This window comes from Pristis pectinata, chromosome 1, assembly GCF_009764475.1.
Source record: "Pristis pectinata isolate sPriPec2 chromosome 1, sPriPec2.1.pri, whole genome shotgun sequence".
NCBI classification, from domain to species: domain Eukaryota; kingdom Metazoa; phylum Chordata; class Chondrichthyes; order Rhinopristiformes; family Pristidae; genus Pristis; species Pristis pectinata.
This window is the reverse complement of record NC_067405.1, coordinates 46,158,453-46,177,216: the sequence shown is the minus strand read 5'-3', so window position 1 is coordinate 46,177,216 and position 18,764 is coordinate 46,158,453. Positions and strand designations below refer to the sequence as shown.

General features: G+C 40.5%; 1 protein-coding gene across 5 annotated transcripts in view; it reads left to right on the top strand.

Annotated features, from left to right (window-relative positions):
• The window catches only part of gpr155a (G protein-coupled receptor 155a), a 65,219-nt gene extending 54,022 nt beyond the window's left edge, over nucleotides 1–11,197 (top strand). For 3 of the 5 annotated variants that reach the window (XM_052015739.1, XM_052015755.1, XM_052015731.1), the window contains 6 exons: nucleotides 3,238–3,339; nucleotides 5,185–5,318; nucleotides 6,408–6,503; nucleotides 6,634–6,698; nucleotides 7,838–7,975; nucleotides 10,318–11,197. In XM_052015739.1, coding sequence (XP_051871699.1) covers nucleotides 3,238–3,339; nucleotides 5,185–5,318; nucleotides 6,408–6,503; nucleotides 6,634–6,698; nucleotides 7,838–7,975; nucleotides 10,318–10,525 — 743 coding nt within the window. In that variant the 3' untranslated portion in view covers nucleotides 10,526–11,197. Of the gene's footprint in view, nucleotides 1–3,237; nucleotides 3,340–5,184; nucleotides 5,319–6,407; nucleotides 6,504–6,633; nucleotides 6,699–7,837; nucleotides 7,976–10,269 lie in introns of all 5 variants that reach the window. The other 2 variants (XM_052015747.1, XM_052015765.1) reach the window with 2 other exon arrangements.
• The last annotated feature ends 7,567 nt before the right edge of the window (nucleotides 11,198–18,764 follow it).

Below are 18,764 nucleotides of genomic sequence, written 5' to 3'. Positions count from 1 at the left end.
CTTCAAGCTTGCATAGGGCCTTGTGATGGCAGTGCAGATGGATAGGTCAGAGTGGAAGTAGGATAGAGAATTAAAGTAGCAAGCGGCAGGAAGCTTAGGGTAGCGGTGCTCTTCAAAGTGGTCACCCAATCTGGTTTCTCCATTGTAGAGGAGACCACATTGTGAACCAAATGCAGTACACTAAAATGAATGAAGTGCAAATGAAATGCTGCTTCAACTGGATGGAGTTATTTCTGAACTTCTCTTTCCCCCGAATCATTCATCCTTTGCAGATATTTCAGTGTTGCTGCTGTTACAATGCACAAGATGCATCCTTTCTGCTCAAATGTCAAGACTTTTGGAGTCTATTACTTAAAAGTAACTAATGGGTGCCATGTAAGAAATTTATTGTTTCTGTTTAGCTGCTTCTGTTGTACTCAAGCCTCTTCCTCCTAAACACCTCACTGCAGTCTACTACTTAAATTTACTCCTCCCTAGTACCTAATATCTGTAGAACTCCTTGGTTCTTCCTAGCTCCTATAAAGTTTGATATCCCAGATCTAGAAATTTAAAATGGCGCAGTAGATTTAATGCATCATTCCATTCCTAAACAAATATCTGACTCAGTTCTACTTGTGTTAGCACTGTTTTCTTTCTCTTAATTCTCCTCCACTCCATTTATGTTCTTCCCTCCTGACCTACCCCAAGTTTGTTCTTAATTATTCAATCAAAACTTGGCATCTGTATAGAGAGGGAATCATGCAGGGAATATAACTTTAGATCAGTCTCCAATATTTTGATGCTGCAGGTGATTGTTTCTTAACAAAGAAACAGCTAGTCCTCTCAGAAAATAAAATGCTAACTGGCTTGATTGTGCCTCAGCTATCTGGAACAGGTATTAGTTTAAAATGTGTTGTTGCAGATTCATGAAATAGAAATCAAGCTCTATCTGCAAACGTGTTCTTTGTTAAGATTACTTTTTTTTCACTGGGTCCATGTAGGTTCAAGAATAACACAGCTGGACAGTAGGGCTGTCACTGAAATGTCAGGCAACTTGGAATGTAAAACATTTTCCAGAAAAGAAGAGACTGTATTTTTCTATTTAATATCAAAAGGATTAAATTATAAATGACTCAATTATGTATATTATGGGAAATCGGGTGACATATTCCAAGACAAACAAAGAACTTTATCATGCCACTTTTAACATTATTAAGAAGTCACAAGGAGCCTCATGATAGTATGATCAAACAAGTATGACATTGAAGCATTTAGAGGTATTAGGACAGATAACCAAAAGTTTAGTTGAAGTAGATTTCAAGGGATGTTTTATCAGAGGAGAGGAAGGCAGAGAATATTAGGGAAGGAATTTTGTAGTTTGCAACCAAGGCAGCTGCATGTGCATTTGTCCAGACTGAAACAATTGAAATGTTTAATTGTCCAAAATTAGGGAAACACATATATCTCAAGGAACTGTAGGAATGTCAGACTAAAACCACATTTAATTTGGCCAGGCATTCTTGCTTTTTAAGTGATACTTTTTGTGGAGCACCAATGTGTGGACTTGTATTGTGCAACGATTAGACACTGGATGAGTACAAATCAGGCTCATTTGTGTTGTCCATAAAGTTTAAATAACCTGTGGCTACATGGGGAGTGAAATTTGACTCGGCCACATTGGATTTTTCACCCTTTGGTTCCAAAGTGACCTCAGTGGTGGGTGTGCATAATTCCAACCAGGTAGTCCTGACGCCTTGTTGGTAAAAGAGTTTCAGTTCACCTCCCAGTCTGCAACACTTGTTCATCAAACTAGCTGTCACTTAGAAATTCAGGCTTCCTCTTTTAACCTTGCATGATGAAAACAAATTCAACATAGGAAGAATTCCCCTCCATCCAACATTTCCTTCTCCCCACCCTCCTCAACCAACCCCCCCCACCAACTACCCCCACTATTTAAATGAAAATCAAAAAAAACTACAAATGCTAGAAATCTGAAGCCCAATGATATTCTGAAAACTTAGACATATAGAATATTTTTTCCTGTTTTTTGCTCAATTCTGCATGTTTTAATATTGGGCTGGCTCATGCTGAAGGATATGAGAGATTTAATGGTGTCTAGAGCCACTCACAGTTCCTGTCTTAGATAGCAGTTGCAACTGTTTTTTTTATATATTCAAGGGATGTGGGCTTTGCAGCTCATCCCTAGGTGCCGTGGAGAAGGTGGTGGTGAGCTGCCTTCTTGAACCACCACAGTCCTTGAAGTGCTGTCAGGTAGGGAGTTCCAGGATCTTGACCAGCGGTGGTGAAGGAACAGTGATATTTTTCCAAGTCAGGATGATATGTGGCTTGGAGGGCAACTTCCAGATGGTGGTGTTCCTATGTTTTTGCTGCCCTTGTCTTTCTAGCTGGTAGAAGTCATGGGTTTGGAAGGTGCTATCTAAGGAGTCTTTGAGTTGCTGCACTGCATCCTGTAGATGGTACAAACTGCTGCTACTGTGTATCAGTGGCAGAGTGAGTGAATGGTTGTGAGTGGGGTGCCTATCAAGTGGACTGCTATGTCCTGTATGGTGTCAAGTTTCTTGAGTGTTGTTGATGCTGCATTCATCTAGGCAGTGAGGACTATTCCATCACACTCCTGACTTCAACCTTGTAGATGGTGGACAGGCTTTAGGGAGTTAGGAGGCGAGTTACTAGCCGCAGGATTCTTAGCGTCTGACCTGCTCTTGTAGCCACATGGTGTACGTGGTCATTCCAATTCAGTTTCTGGTGAATGGTAACCCCCAGGATATTGATAATGCGGGATTCAGTGATGGTAATGCCATTGAATGTCGGGAGGGGTGATAGCTGGATTTTCTCTCGTTAGACATCGATGTTGCCTGGCACTTGTGTGAGCATTTGCAGTTTCGTTCCTTTTTTTGGTGTTTAGTTATTTTATGAATCTTTCGACTATTTCTGTTCATGACGTAATTATTTATCTCACAAAATATAAGTCTGTCTTCATATGTTCTGCAGTTATTCTTTTCGGGATTTGAATGTGCAGATATTGATCTACATTAAGATTTTAAAATAGTGGTTTATGAAAATGTGAAATGCTTTTGAAGAACTTGGGACTATAATATTTGAATTGTAAAATGATACAGTATCTGCTGGGGTTTGAAATGTTTCAGTGCTTATAAACTGTGCATGTAAAAGCTAATTTTGTTTGTGGACATAGCTAATTATAAAAATGTGTATTTAAGGTATTATTTTTATTAACAGAAACCTGTGCAGGTCAAATAGAAAATCAAGGTGAATTATTATGTTATGCCAACCAGGAAGTTCTGAACAATGACAGAACCATGAATGTGACATCAGTGGATGGTATGATCATTAAAACAATAATGGTTGGGTAATGATGTGTCCTGTTTAGTAACTTGAATACTTTGCTGACTAAAACAACATGAAATATATGAAATGCAGTGTAGGTTTTTAATGTACACGAACCTAGAAATCCTTATAGAGCGAAATGTAATAGTGACTCATGACCATGACAGAATTAATCTATCCCTTCTCAAGCTTCCTCAGTTAAATCCTTCCTTAAACTTGTCAAAGGTAACAACCAGATATACAAGGTTCACCTCCTCTTCCAAAGTCTCTCATTAGCCATCTGGCTAGATGGAACTGTACTTGCCTAGTTTCATTTTACCTATTCAGTCATAACAAGGAACTAACTGCAATACATTTTCTTCTCACTGTTGAACTGTTAGCTCTGGTGTCCCTCAGCGATCTATCCTTGGGGCTCCTCCTACATCTCTATGCTGCTCTTCAGCAATGTCATTCAAAAATATTGCATCAGTCCTTGCATACATGCTGATGACATCCCTGTACTTCACCACTACTTCTCCTGGCCTCTTCACTGTTTCTGAGTTATCAGACTGATTATTCTACAGCCAGTAATGATGAGAAGAAGTTTGGTCTATTTATATTTTGTAAGGAACAAAACCATTGTCTTCAGTTCCACCACAAACTCTGTTTGCTGTCCACTGACTCCATTCTTGTCCCTGGCAACTCTTGGCCAGACAGTTATCAGCCTTGATATTTGTCATGCGATTCTAAATGAGCCTTTGACCATGCATTTGAAGCACTATTAAGACTACCTGTGTAACATCTCCCAAGTACACCCATCTCAAGTTTTCTTCTATGTTTTTTACTTTTAGCCTTGACTATTATGATGTACATCCTGTAGTCAGCTCCTGTTCCACACTTAAAATTAAGCTCATCCAAAATGTTGTTGTCCAACTGCTAACATTCTCAAATTCCTGCTTGCTTGAAGCCACTGTGCTCACTGACCTACATAGGCTCCTGGTTTAAGTGATGCCTTGACTTTAAAATTCCTTTCCTTCTTTTCAAATCCCTTTACAACCTCCCTTTCTAGTTAATCTCCTTCTGCACTAAGGTCATTACAAGGTATATGCTCTCCTCTAATTCTCAGCTCTAAATTAATTTTGATTTTAATTCCTTCAGCCTTCAGCTGCCAAAACCCAAGTCTGGAACTCCCTTTAAACCTGTCTGCATCTCCACCTCCTTGCTTTCAGACACTCCTTAAAAACCACCACTTTAACCAACCTTTTGCTCATATGCCCTGATTTCTCCTTTAAAAGTTCGGAGTCACTTTGTTCTTATTAATACAAAGATATAATACTGCAGATGCTGAAAATCTGGAATGAAAGTGCCAAATGCTGGAAGTACCTCACCTGTCACATAGCACCTGTGGAGAGAGAAACAGAGTTAACATTTCCATTCAATGATTTTCCATCAAAAATTCTTTCTCTGCCTTCACAAATGCTGTCCAACTTGCTGAGTATTTTCTGATTTTTTTCTTTTGTTAGCATTGTAGTGGCGTGCCTTTTGAATGCTTTACGACAATACAAGTACTATATAAACGCAAAATGTTGTTAGACTAATTGTTAGTAATTTGGCCAAGGGGTAAATATGATTTAAAATTTTGAACAGGCTACATTCCTTTTTGTCCAGTCTGATTTCTGTTTGTGTATTTTTTGATCTCGAGTTAAGTAATTGTATTTCTAAATCAATAATAGTTGTTTCAATTAGTAGACTTACTATGAGTCTGGGGTTTTTGACTATTTCTTTCCTGCAGTCAACAGAATTCTGAATAATATTTTAGCTTTCTGCAACTACATATCTTATCTATGATGTGTCTTTCAGCAGAACAAAGTATGGAACTGCGCACCCCTGAAAGCAGCTTGTTGATGCAGGAAGGAGGGTGTTTACAGAGCACAGATCCACAGCTCGCTAGGCACGTGCTACTGTGTTTGCTTCTCATTATAGGCTTGTTTGCTGTAAGTTTGACATTAAAATAATTTTGCATCTTAATAATAGGCATTGTAATCATAAACAGAAACAAAAAATCATCTGTACTCTTTTCATTATTTGTCTCACTCAGTTTCAGGTTTGCTTTTCTCGCAAGCATTTTTGTTGGTTGTGTTTTTGTTGGTTTAACTATTTGACAGGTGCTGTTCAGCTAGAATGGTGCTCCTCAAGAAAGTATGATTCACAGTTAACCCTTGGATGTCAATTTTAAGAGATAGCTGAGAGGGGGCTCTCCAATGGGGAATAGGGACTGGATAGAATTGAAATGTACTCAGGTTATTGCTAAACTTGCAAGGTATCTGGTTAGACCATGCTCGGAGAACTGTGTACCGTTCTGGTCATGATAACAATAGAAAGTGGAGAGGGTACAGAGATGATGTAGAGGGATGATACCAGAAATGCCAGCATACATTTATCAAGAAAGGATGAACAGATTGAAATTCCTCTCCCTTGACAAGAGAAAGCTGAGGATTGACCTGTTCGAGGTTTTTAAAATAGTGAAAGGTTTTGATAGAATGGATACAGAATATTTCCACTTGTGGACAAGAGCATAAATCCAGAGGGCATTGACATAAGATGTTCATCAAGAAATCCAGTAGAGAACTTGGAAGAAAGTTGTTTATCCAAAGAGTGGTGATGATGTGGAGCTGGTTGCCACAGGACTTGGTTGAGGCATTTAAGACCAGGCTGGAAATGCATATAAGGGTGAAGGGAATAGAAGGTTGCCTTGATAATTTTAGCCAAGGAAAGATGGGAGGTGGCTCAAGTGCAGCATAAATCCCATCATGGACAGGTTGAACCAAATTACTTGTTTCTGTGTCATATGTCCTGTGTAATCCTCAGTAAAGCTTGGCTATATGTTCTCCAACTGCTGTTATTGCAGTTGAAGCAGAGCAATGCACTTTAGTTTCCCTGAACAATACTACATGATGTGTTGGCCTAGAATATTATCCGTTTATAAGATTGCTTTTTACTGAGAATGTATTGTAGTGTAAGTACTTAAATTGACTGTAATACTTTTATTTATCCCTGGTTGACAATGTTTTAATATTTTTCAGAATGTATCTAGCTGTTTGTGGTTGTTGGTTAACCCTGACCCAGGTCGCCTTTATGTTGAACTGCAGTTTATCTGTATAATCTTCAATTTTGGACAGGTTTGTGTTCTTAAAATGACTGCATTCTATGAAAGTATTTTGATATTTGAACAATGATGTTGAATTGATTTAGTGGCAAATGTCAGTGTAATCAATATGGTAAATAATACATCTGTTTGTTTCTCTTCAGGGTTTTATTTCCTTTGGCATATTTGGACTTGATAAGCATTTAGTCATTCTTCCATTTAAAAAAAGGTAAATCATTTTATCTCATGCAGCCATATGATGTGTTCCGCCTATTCTTCACTTAAAAATATTGATAATTCAATAAAAATGACAATTTCAATTAGAGTAATAAGCTGAGGATTTGAATTGGAAATCGTCGTATCAGTACCATTTGCTTAGAGCGGTTGCCAAAGTGCTGCCTTTCTTGATCAAGATCCTGTTGGCAATCTTCAGTAGTTAAAAACTCTTAACAGGGAAGAGAATATAGTTGCAGTGGTGGTAGGACATGTGCTAGGGGGAAATACTGTATTGATCATCACCTTGGTGGTTTGTGATCATGTAATAGTAAATTCACAGCATATTCTGTCATACACTACTGATTGATCTGGTGTCAATGATGAATGTAAACAAAGGAATGAAAAATATAAATAATGTTGTAATGTCACAGCATTTCCATGTCAATAGAAGTGTTTTGTGTCACATGTGGACTAACTCTGTACAGCAGAGCCTGTTCTCCATTTGTTGGAGGCGGAGGAAATCCTCATTGCTATGAGCCAAGATCTCACATGGCCGAGCAATGGTTATTCCACTTTGAAGGAATTCACGCACTGGCATTTTCCACTCCTTTGAACTGGAGTGCAACTAAAACCTCCTTATCCCAAAGGACTTCTGAAGAAGAAGAGTAATGCCATGTGAATGTATAATTATATCCATCTACATACAGTATCTCTGCTAAAATGGGAACACCACATGTAATGTTACAATTACACTCACCTACCGGGGTGGCACAACAGTGAGAAAAGTGTCATAACAGTGTGACCAGTTTACGTGGACTGTTAGAATCATAAATATGTCAGAAGAAATTATACTAAGAAACATTGACAGGGATTGTATACTGAGTAGATTACTATGTACATATGATAGATACGTCAAATTGTATTAAACTGTTAAGTGATGTATCTTTTACAAACTGGATTAGTATATAACAGTGTGTTTCATCAACTTTGTAATTATTGGGATGGCACAAAGCAAACCAGATGAATTTTGGTCTTTCTCATTATACAGTTCTTGTGTTCTGCCACAAGAATTGTCTCAAGTGTTCAAGATAGGAGAAACTCCGAGATTTTTTTGGCAGGTTATCCATTAATAATAGCCTGTTAACTTAATAGGCTGGAAAACCTGTGGTATGGAAAAGATTTTGGAGCACAGACTGATAATACTATAGCTGAGAACATAAGGATGACTTGCCAACAGTTTACTCGGTATCATCGGGATCAGTGTGTCAAAGACATTGTTGAAAAGAGGAGGTAAGTGCTTCTGTTAAATTGCAGCATTTACTAATTTAATTTGCTTGAACTTTAATAGTAATATGTTAATTTTGAAAACTGTTTTCTAATATGTACTAATATTCCCCTACTAATTCTAAAAAGACTGATGATTCAATTTTCAGATATACAGCACTTTTGAATTGGTTAAATTTGTTCATCAATGTAATGTGTTTCATTGTGACAGTAAATTAATGAAGAAATGATTTGTGGAGAAAATGTTGAAATATTAAGGTATTGAAAAGAGTGTTTCATTTTAATTAGAGATGCTTTGTGACTTCTTTCTACATTATCTCTGCAAAACCTTTATTTTCTGAGCTGAGTAATTTTCCTTTCTACAGATGCTTTTCATGCGGGGTCCTGATGCAGGGTTTCAACCCCAAACATCGACAATTCCTTCCCCCCCACAGATGCTGCTTCACCCGCTTTATTCTTCCAGCAGATTGTTTGTTGCTTTTTCATGCAAACATTGCTTCATCTTCAGAAATAGAGTGCTATCTGGGTGAATTATTTTGGATTGCTGTATAGTTGAATGATTTACATCATGAAGCCCTTGTGGCCTGAGAGATAGTACAATGCTTAGCCCAACTTTCATGAGTGCAGGTAGGAACACTCTACCAGTTGGAAAAGGGAAGATATACATTTTTAAGAAAACAAGATGCTAATTTAATTTTTCCCAGTTATAGTGAAATGCTTTCTCACAGAATAGAACATAGTGCATAGATCAATTTTCAGTCATAACTAGTTTTCAGCAGTTAATTTGTAATTTAATAAGCTCTCAAGCATGTTTTCCTTTGTACCTTACAAACCCACAGAATCCCACAGCTACCTCAACTACTTCGTGTAACCCTGCCTCCTGTAAGAATGCCATTCCATTCTCCCAGTTCCTCCATCTTCATTGTAACTGCGCTGATGACAAGCCTTTCCACACAGGTATCTCCTGAGATGTGTGTGAACTGTGCTTTCCTCTACATGGTATGGTTGACAGAGCTCTTCATTGCATCTGTTCAGTTTCTGTCACACCTATTTTCACCTCCTGGACAGTACTAGGACAGTTCCTATGGTCCCCACTGCCCCCCGCCAACCTCACATTCAACAGATCATCCTTCACAATTATTGCCACCTTTAATGAAATTCCACCACCAGACACACCTTCCCATCCTCTCCCCCTTTTCAGCATTATAAAGGGGCTATTCTCTTCGCAACTTCCTGATCCATCTCCACTAACAACTTCGCTTTTCACAGCGCTTTCCCATGCAACCGTTGGATATGCAACACCTCTCCTTTTCCCTCTTCCCTTCATACCTATCATCTAGGGACAAACAGTCCTTCAAGGTGAAGAAGTGATACACTTGCATTTCTTCTAATCCAGCGTATTTTGCTTGGTGCTCTCAATGTAGTGTCCTCTATATTAGAGGAACCAAATGTGACTTGGGTGATCGTTTTACAGAGCATCTGCACTCAAGCCACAGCAGTGATTCCTGTTGCCTGCCACTTTAATTCTCCATCCCACTCTTCTGACCTCTCCTGCTGTGGCTTCATATACTGTTATAACAAGACCTAATATAAGCTTCAGTAACATTGGCTCAGTTTTTCTCTCTCTATTAACACCACCTGACCTACTGGGCCTTTGCTACAGCTCTGCTTTTCACAGCTTTAATGTCTGATCATTGCAAGGTACAAGAGGCACAAAGGTTGCTTGCTATTTATCCAGCTGTGCTTGAATATTGTCCAGTCTTCTTGCATATAGCCATGGACTAGTTTATTATCTGGGAGATTGCAAACTAAATTCAACATTTTCAGAAACTTTGCTCTAATTCTCAAAGAGGATAGCAGGAATTATGGTTGAAGCTGGAATGATGATGAAGAGGAAATGGATCAAGAGCCCAGCACTGCGTCAGATAGGAAGATGAGGTTGTTAACAGTCTGATTTGGCCTGAGAGTGACTAGGGAATATGGTTTGGAGGATGAGCAAAAGATGATGACTTTCACCTGCCTGTAGTTAAATATAGGAGATAGGCTTGTCTAAAGATGAAATTTGGACTGGTGGCGTAACACTGCATCAGTAGAGGGCAAGCCAAGGACAAAGGTCATGATGTAGACCTACATGTCATCTTTGTTCTTGTGGAAGGAACATTTTTTTGTTTAGCCAAGGCTCAATTGAACCTAGCTTCAGATAGTGAAGTTGAACTTTTAAAAATAGCTGTACTTATAGCAAATCTTTATTTTATTCCGTCTTCTTTCTACTGTTTACTGTTTCCTTTCCTGTGGAACAGTGATGTAAGACTTGCAGACCAAGTGGATGAATCATTCCTTTGACACAGGTGTGCAGCAGAAGCCTCCTCAGACATTTTCCAGGGCAGTGATCTGGTGGACTGGTTGATTCAAGCTGGTCTTGCCCATGACCGAGGTGAAGCTATTAAATATGCAGACCGGTTACTTGAGGGTGGCGTAATTCAGCACCTTACCGATGACTCTTCATTTCAAGATAATTCAGTGTACTACCGTATGGTGCAGAGGAATATAGCATAATCATCTGGACTTCAATAGAGCTGCTTTGAATTTAGAGATGAAATGCACAGGAATTTTTTCTCATTGCTGTAAAAATGCATTAAGTTTGTTTTTAAATCTCATTATTAACCAAAGATGTTGAAATCTTCAGTTATTAAAGTTTGCTAATTTTGCCTAACATTTTCTTTACTAAGATGTAAATTGTTAGAGCATTGGTGTATATAGAAGGTGATCTTAACCCACATAAAATGTAAGACAAAGATTGTTCTGTCAGATCAGGGTGGAAACGTCATGCAAATAGATTTGAGCTATGGATTGCACTGAAGTATTGAGTCATTTTGTACATGGAGAAGCACATTTTTATTTGCAGCAAGCTGAGCTGAATGCTACCATTGCTCTGCCTTATCCAAAATGTCTCAAATGTCCATGTATCCATGACTTTGACATTCAAGACTTGATATTGTGTTTTCTTAACTTTAATAAAAATGCAGCAGATCTGCTGATGTTTTGAGGGAAATATTTGCACTTTATGTTAAAAGGTGCACTTTTAAATTTGAATGCATGTAAAAACCTGCATGAAAAGCTGAATAATTATATTTGTTAAAAGTATTCTATTGTTTAATGCTGGTCATAGTTCAAGACAGAATCTGATGCATTTATAAATACAGTGGCACGCAAAAGTTTGGGCACCCCTGGTCAAAATTTCTGTTACTGTGAATAGATAAGCGAGTAAAAGATGACCTGATTTCCAAAAGGCATAAAGTGAAAGATGACATATTTCGTTAACATTTTAAGCAAGATTACTTTTTTATTTCCATCTTTTACAGTTTCAAAATAACAAAAAAGGAAAAGGGCTTGAAGAAAAAGTTTGGGCACCCTGCATGGTCAGTACTTAGTAACACCCCCTTCGGCAAGTATCACAGCTTGTAAACGCTTCCTGTAGCCAGCTAAGAGTCTTTCAATTCTTGTTTGGGGGATTTTTGCCCATTCTTCCTTGCAAAAGGCTTCTAGTTCTGTGAGACACTTGGGCTGTCTTGCATGCACTGCTCTTTTGAGGTCTAACCACAGATTTTCGATGATGTTTAGGTCGGGGGACTATGAGGGCCATGGCAAAACCTTCAGCTAGTGCCTCTTGAGGTAGTCCATTGTGGATTTTGAGGTGTGTTTAGGATTGCTATCCTGTTGTAGAAGCCATCCTCTTTTCATCTTCAGCTTTTTTACATATGGTGTGATGTTTGCTTCCAGAATTTGCTGGTATTTCATTGAATTCATTCTTCCCTCTACCAGTGAAATGTTCCCCGTGCCACTGGCTGCAACACAAGCCCAAAGCATGATTGATCCACCCCTGTGCTCAATAGTTGGAGAGGTGTTCTTTTCATGAAATTCTGCATCCTTTTTTCTCCAAACTTTCCTGCATCCTCACCACAAAATTCAGCATCAGAAGTTTGCAAAGGAACATTGAAACAAGCTTGATGCATTTTGGAAACAAGTCTGTGGACTGATGAAATTAAAATAGAACTTTTTGGCCGCAGTGAGCAAAGGTATGTTTGGAGAAAAAAGGGTGCAGAATTTCATGAAAAGAACACCTCTCCAACTGTTAAGCACTGGGGTGGATCGATCATGCTTTGGGCTTGTGTTGCAGCCAGTGGCACGGGGAACATTTCACTGGTAGAGGGAAGAATGAATTCAATGAAATCCCGGCAAATTCTGGAAGCAAACATCACACTGTCTGTAAAAAAAAAAGCTGAAGATGAAAAGAGGATGACTTCTACAACAGGATAACGGTTCTAAACACACCTCAAAATCTACAATGGACTACCTCAAGAGGCACAAGCTGAAGGTTTTGCCATGGCCCTCACAGTCCCCCGACCTAAACATCATCGAAAATCTGTGGATAGACCTCAAAAGAGCAGTGCATGCAAGACAGCCCAAGAGTCTCACAGAACTAGAAGCCTTTTGCAAGGAAGAATGGGCAAAAATCCCCCAAACAAGAATTGAAAGACTCTTAGCTGGCTACAGAAAGTGTTTACAAGCTGTGATACTTGCCGAAGGGGGTGTTACTAAGTACTGACCATGCAGGGTGCCCAAACTTTTTCTTCAAGCCCTTTTCCTTTTTTGTTATTTTGAAACTGTAAAAGATGGAAATAAAAAAGTAACCTTGCTTAAAATATTAAAGAAATGTGTCATCTTTCACTTTATGCCTTTTGGAAATCAGGTCATCTTTTACTCGCTTATCTATTCACAGTAACAGAAATTTTGACCAGGAGTGCCCAAACTTTTGCATGCCACTGTAGGTTGTTAGACCTATTTCTTTTAACTTCAGTTCTATCATACGTCTTAAAAATATTAGAGTGATATGTTCTTTTTTGGATTGTTTTTAAAAAAAAAATTGAAATAAATATTTTGATAAGTTAGAGTTTCCCGTGAATTCTGTATAAGTGTGGAAATCAAATTTCAATCTTTTTGATCGTCGTTTGTTAGAGTGTTAAACTTGGTAGTTCAAAAACTTTTTGTCTGCATTCCAAATTAATGTGTTTTATGTGAAAAATACATTGTATAGAAATTGGATTGCCCTTTTTTCCAGTTATCTCCTCCCAGAAGTGTACAAGGTCATTGCATGACCCCAACAGGACCAGCCCAAGTGCAGTGTAGCTGGGGCCACCTTGCTCAGCTATAATCAGAGAAGAACATCAGCCCTTAAAGACGCGCTGTCCATTTAGCAGACAACTACATTATAACTGGCCTAGAGAAGAGAATAGCTGCAGGAGCAGAGATAGCTCCCTGAATTACAGAGAAGGGCATTGAAGTGCTCATCAGTGTGGCCATTGGCTGGTCTCATGACAGCTCCCCTCACCCTAGTATACCAGCGGCCCAAGTTATCTCTTCCCAGCAGTGTGAATCTCTGCGCAATGGAGCAATGTTGCCAAATTCATGACCTGAAGATTCATCAAGGTATGCTACCGACCAGTAAAAATGCTGCTCTCATGCACTTATCCATGGATATGTGCAGGTGCGTGCACGCACACACACACACACACACACACACACACACACACACACACACACACACACACACACACACACACACACACACACACACACACACACACACACACTTACTTACTTCAAGTCTCCAATTTAGGGTCACGAAAATGTCTTTTTTTAATGTCCTTCATCTCCTCCATTGAGGCTTAAACATTTAGGAGTACAAAGAAATTACTGAGATAAAAGGGGGCCTTCTCGATTACATTGTCTCACCAGGCTGTATGAGACTATCCTTCTTGACATGGGCCCAGGTGACACTGAACTGCAAATCACCCAATGAGCACAGGGCAAAAGAAATCTACCAGGTATGTTTACGAACAATGTTCTTCCCCTTAACTACTTCCCTGCTGTAAACCCTATTATTACCATGCACTGCTGTAAAGGTTTTTTGGATGCAGTTTGAATGTGCACCTCTCTTCAGCTTTGTCTGTGCAGGGAGTGAGGCAAGACCCCTGTTTCCCATTACCACCATCAAACAGGAGGGAATGGAGGAGTTGGAGGGAAGAAGGAGTGGAGGGGGAGGAGGCTGATGGTGATGATGAGCAGAGTGCATCATTGAGTCTGACACTCTGGACCAACATCTCAGAGATGACACTGTGAGGGATGAGTGTCACAGGGAGGGGGAGTCGGGCACAAACAGACCATTGGCTGCATCCTGGCAGGAGGCACAGAGAATTTGGTGTGAGAGTTGGCCGGGGAAGGGAGAGTGGCATGGGATTGATGGTGTCACACAATCACTTTGCCTTGGAGGATTCTGTTGAGGACCACAATTGGGATGCTTGAGGAGGCTATACAGATGCACAATGAGATTGCTAACACATGGACAGACCGGCCTGGTGGAATGCAAGAGATATCTTAGGCATGGAGGAGGAGTCCATCTCCATTCTCTTTGAGAATGTGGGGAGCCAAGAGAAAGATGACCTCCACCCAGAGGTGATGTGCATTTATTTGCAAGGAAATGTTGACAATCCAGTCACCGATCAAGTGCAGATGACTGCTGCTGTGAAAGCCTAGGTGGAGGTAACTGATGTTGGAAACATTGTGAAGTCTCATGCTGACACAAGTCGACGTCTTTCCCACATGGATACAGCTTGAAACTCTTCTGGAACAGAATTTGCCACCAGGAAGCAGAGAGATGCCTATTGTAAGCAGGTTGGGGCTCTTAATGTACACATAAATGGTACTCATGAGTAGTTTGGTTTTCTCCAGGAGTAGTTTGCTGTTCTGCACTAACAGAGAGATAATGCATGTCAGCAGATTTATTACCTACATGGGCAGAGATGCCCACTGTGAATGGATATTTCTCCTACTTGAACAGAAATGTGGCTTGCAGAAACTGCTCTGCAGGAGCAGACACCTGCACTCGACACACTCAGAAGTGAAGTGGTTTGGTCTGGATGCCAATGGATATTGCACTATTGTTTACCCAGCCCTCTGAGGAGGTCACATGGCCTGCAACATCAGGATATTGAGGTCCTCTTGCACAAAGACATCAACTGGCCTCCCATTACTGCCTCTCAGGCAACGTGCCCCACAGCCAGGCTTCCTGGGTGACTCCTGCAATTGACTGGAGGGAGCACTTTGAAGCCAGTCCATTTAGGACAAGGGCTTAGCACATATCCTGAAGAATTCAGTGGAGGCTGGATGGGAAAGAAAGCAGACTTCCAGTAGCTGGATTGCAGGCAGAAAGTTCACCAATGATGTAGCACATGGCTTTCATTGGTCTGCTCTTCAAAGACTCCATAATGAAGAAGGGGCACCATAATGTAGCACGGGACCTTCTAAACCCACTTAGTAAAGGGAAGGATATTGGGGTGTTTAACTTGAAAGGTGAATGTCATGATCTCAATATTCTTTGATTTCCCCTTGTTATAAATGATTTTCTACATTAAATATCGTTCAAATATGTTCTTGTTCTAGCCCCTTCTGAGCCCTTTACACAAAGGCAATTGCAATTAATATTTGAGAAATTGAAATCCCTTGGTACTACAACCCTACTTTTGTTATATCTCTCAGCCATTTGCCTACATTTTATTACATCTCTTTGCTATCTGCCAAGGTGGGATAGAGAATGAAAATCAAAAAAAAAGCTGCAATTGCTGGAAAACTGAAATAAAAAACAGAAAATGTACAACAAAAACTCATCAGGTAAGACTGTCAGTGGAAAGAGAGAAACTTAACATTTCAAGTCCGAGATCCTTCAGTAGAGTGAGATAGAAAATTGAAGTAACAGGCAACGCTAGTAGAGCTGCTACCTCGTAGCTCCAACAACCCAGGTTTACTAGCCTTGACCTCCAGAGCTGTCTGTGTAGTTCGCATGCTCTCTCTGTGACCACGTGGGTTTTCTCCAGGACCTCCAGTTTCCTCTTCTATCCTGTGTAGTTTGGTAGGTTAATTGGTCACTGAAAACTGTCAGTAGTACGTAAGTGAGTGGTAGAATCTGGGAGGGGTTAATGAGAAAATGGGGAGAATAAAATGGGATTAGTGTAAATTAGGTACTTAGTGGTCAGCACAAACTCTGTGGGCTGAAGGGCCTGTTTCCATGCTCTATTACTCAAGGACAATGAAAGCTCAGATTCTTGCTTGTGGACTGGATGGAAGTGTTCTGCAATATGCTCACCAAATCTGTGTTCGTTTTCACTATTGTTGAGGAGACTATAGCATGAAAGCCAAATGCAGTACACTAAATTGGAAGAAGCACAATTGAATTGCTGCTTCATCTGGAAAGAGTGTTCGGGTGCCTGGATGGTAAGAAGAGACAAGGTAAAAGTGCAGGTGTTGCCTCTCCTGTTAATGCATGGGAAGGTGCCATAAGAAAGGGAATGGATATTGGTAGAGATGAAGGAGTGAACCAGACAGTTCCAAAGGGATGTCCATTTTGAAAGGGAAGATGTGTCTGCTGGTTGCATCTCATTGAAGGTTATGGAAATTACAGAGGATGATCCATTGAATGAGTAGATTAGTGGCGTGGAGGTGAGGGTGGTCCTACCCTTGCTCTGGGTGAGAGGAGAGAATGAGAGAAGAATTGCGGAAATAGAACGGATGTGGTTAAGAGCTCTGTCAACTATGATGGAGAGGAAGCCACAGTTAAGGAAAAAGGAAGACAACTTGAAAGCCTACATGTGGAATGTGTTGTCATTGGAACAGAGCAGGAGAAACTAGAATAGAAGGGAACCCTTAAATTGGTAAATTGGTTTATTATTGTCACATGTACTGAGGTACAGTTAAAAACTTTGTTTTGTATGCCATCTGTACAGATCATTTCATCACATCAGTACATTGAGGTAGTACAAGGGAAAACAAAAACAGAATGCAGAATAAAATGTTATAGTTACAGAGAAAGTGCAGTGCAGGCAGACATTAAGATGCAAGGCCATAACAAGGTAGATTGTGAGGTCCAGAGTCCATCTTATCATACAAGGGACCCATTTAATAGTCTTATAATAGCGGGTTAGAAGCTGTCCTTGAGTCTGGTGGTACATGCTTTCAGGCTTTTGTATCTTCTGCCCAATGGGAGGGGGAGGGAAGAGAGACAGTCCAGGGTGAGTGGGGTCTTTGATTATCTTGGCTGCTTTATCGAGACAGTGTGAAGTGTAGGCAGAGTCCATGGAGGGGAGGCTGGTTTCCATGATGTGCTGAGCTGTGTCCACAACTCTCCGCAGTTTCTTGTGGTCTTGGGCTGAGCAGTTGCCATACCAAGCCATGATGCATCTATAAAAATTGGTGTGTCAAAGGGGACATGCCAAATTTCTTTAGCCTCCTGAGCTGATGCACTTTCTTGGCCATGGCATCTACGTAGTTGGACCAGGACAGGCTATTGGTGATGTTCACTCCTTAAGAACCGAAGCTCTCAACCCTCTCGACCTCAGCACAGTTTATGTAAAGGACTGTGTGCATCTCTCCCTTACTGAAGTCAATGACCATCTCTTTGGTTTTGCTGACTTTGAGGGAAAGGTTGTTGTCATGACACCATGCCACTAGGCTCTCTATCTCCTTCCTGTACTCCGACTTATTGTTATTTGCGATAAGGCCCTCTACAGTGGTGTCATCTGTAAACTTGTAGATGGAATTAGAGCTGAATCTGGCCACGCAGTCGTAAGTTTTTTAGGGAGAAAACTAGGGGCCTGAGGATGCAGCCTTGTGGAGCACCAGTGTTGAGGATAGTTGTGGCAGAGGTGTTGCTGCCTATCCTCACTAGTTGCAGTCTGTTGGTCAGGAAGTCAAGGATCCAGTTGCAAAGGGAGGTGTTGAATCCCAGGTCTTGGAATTTGCAGATGAGTTTGCCTCGAATTATGGTATTGAAGGTGGAGCTGCAGTCAATAAACGATAATCTAACGCAGGTGTCTTTATTGTCCAGATGCTCCAGAGATGAGCGTCGGGCCAGGAAGATGACATCCACCGTGGACCTGTTTCAGCAGTAGGCAAATTGCAGTGGGTTGAGGTTGTCTGGGAGGCTGGAGTTGATGTGGGTCATGGCCAGGCTCTCGAAGCATTTCATGATGGTGAATGTCAGAGCCACCGGGCGGTGGTCATTAAGTCCTTACAAAGAAGCAGTGGGGAAGGAGGAGTAGTCAAGACAGCTTTGGGGGCCTGTGTGTTTGCAATGGGTGTTGGTAGCTAACCTATCCCCAGAGGAGATAGAGAGATCAAGAAAGGAAAAATGTCAGTGAGAACAGGGTAGAAATTGGCAGCAAAGATGATGAAAATTTCAAGTGCTGTATAAGAACAGGAAGCAGCACTGATAAAGGTTATCAACATGGCAGGAAAAGACTTGAGGGGCCTGGATGGGATGGTGGGGTGAGGATGGGTCAACTGAGTAGGACTGAAACAATGACACTTCCATTTATCCCACAGAGTCAGATGTAGCTTGAACCCATGCAAGTCCTGTTAGCTACGTCTTTGAATTACATCAGAGTCCTGGCTGCAAGTGTAAGGAGACTGGGCAAATGGAAAAAGAATGAAGCCAGGATTGGAAGAAATAAGTTCTGTGGATCAGAAAAAGGCTGAAACAACGAGTCCACTGGATGGTCCTGTTTGTGAATCTTGAGGAGGAGATAGAAGCAGCTGTGTGAAGTTTTCAAATACTATTTTTGACATTGACAATTCCTTGCCTTTATGACGCATTAGTACACTCTATTGAAGGTCAGATTGTCCTGTTTCCTATGAGTATGTATGTTTTTTGTTCTAATGCTGGTGTTTTAAGACAAGGTAAGAT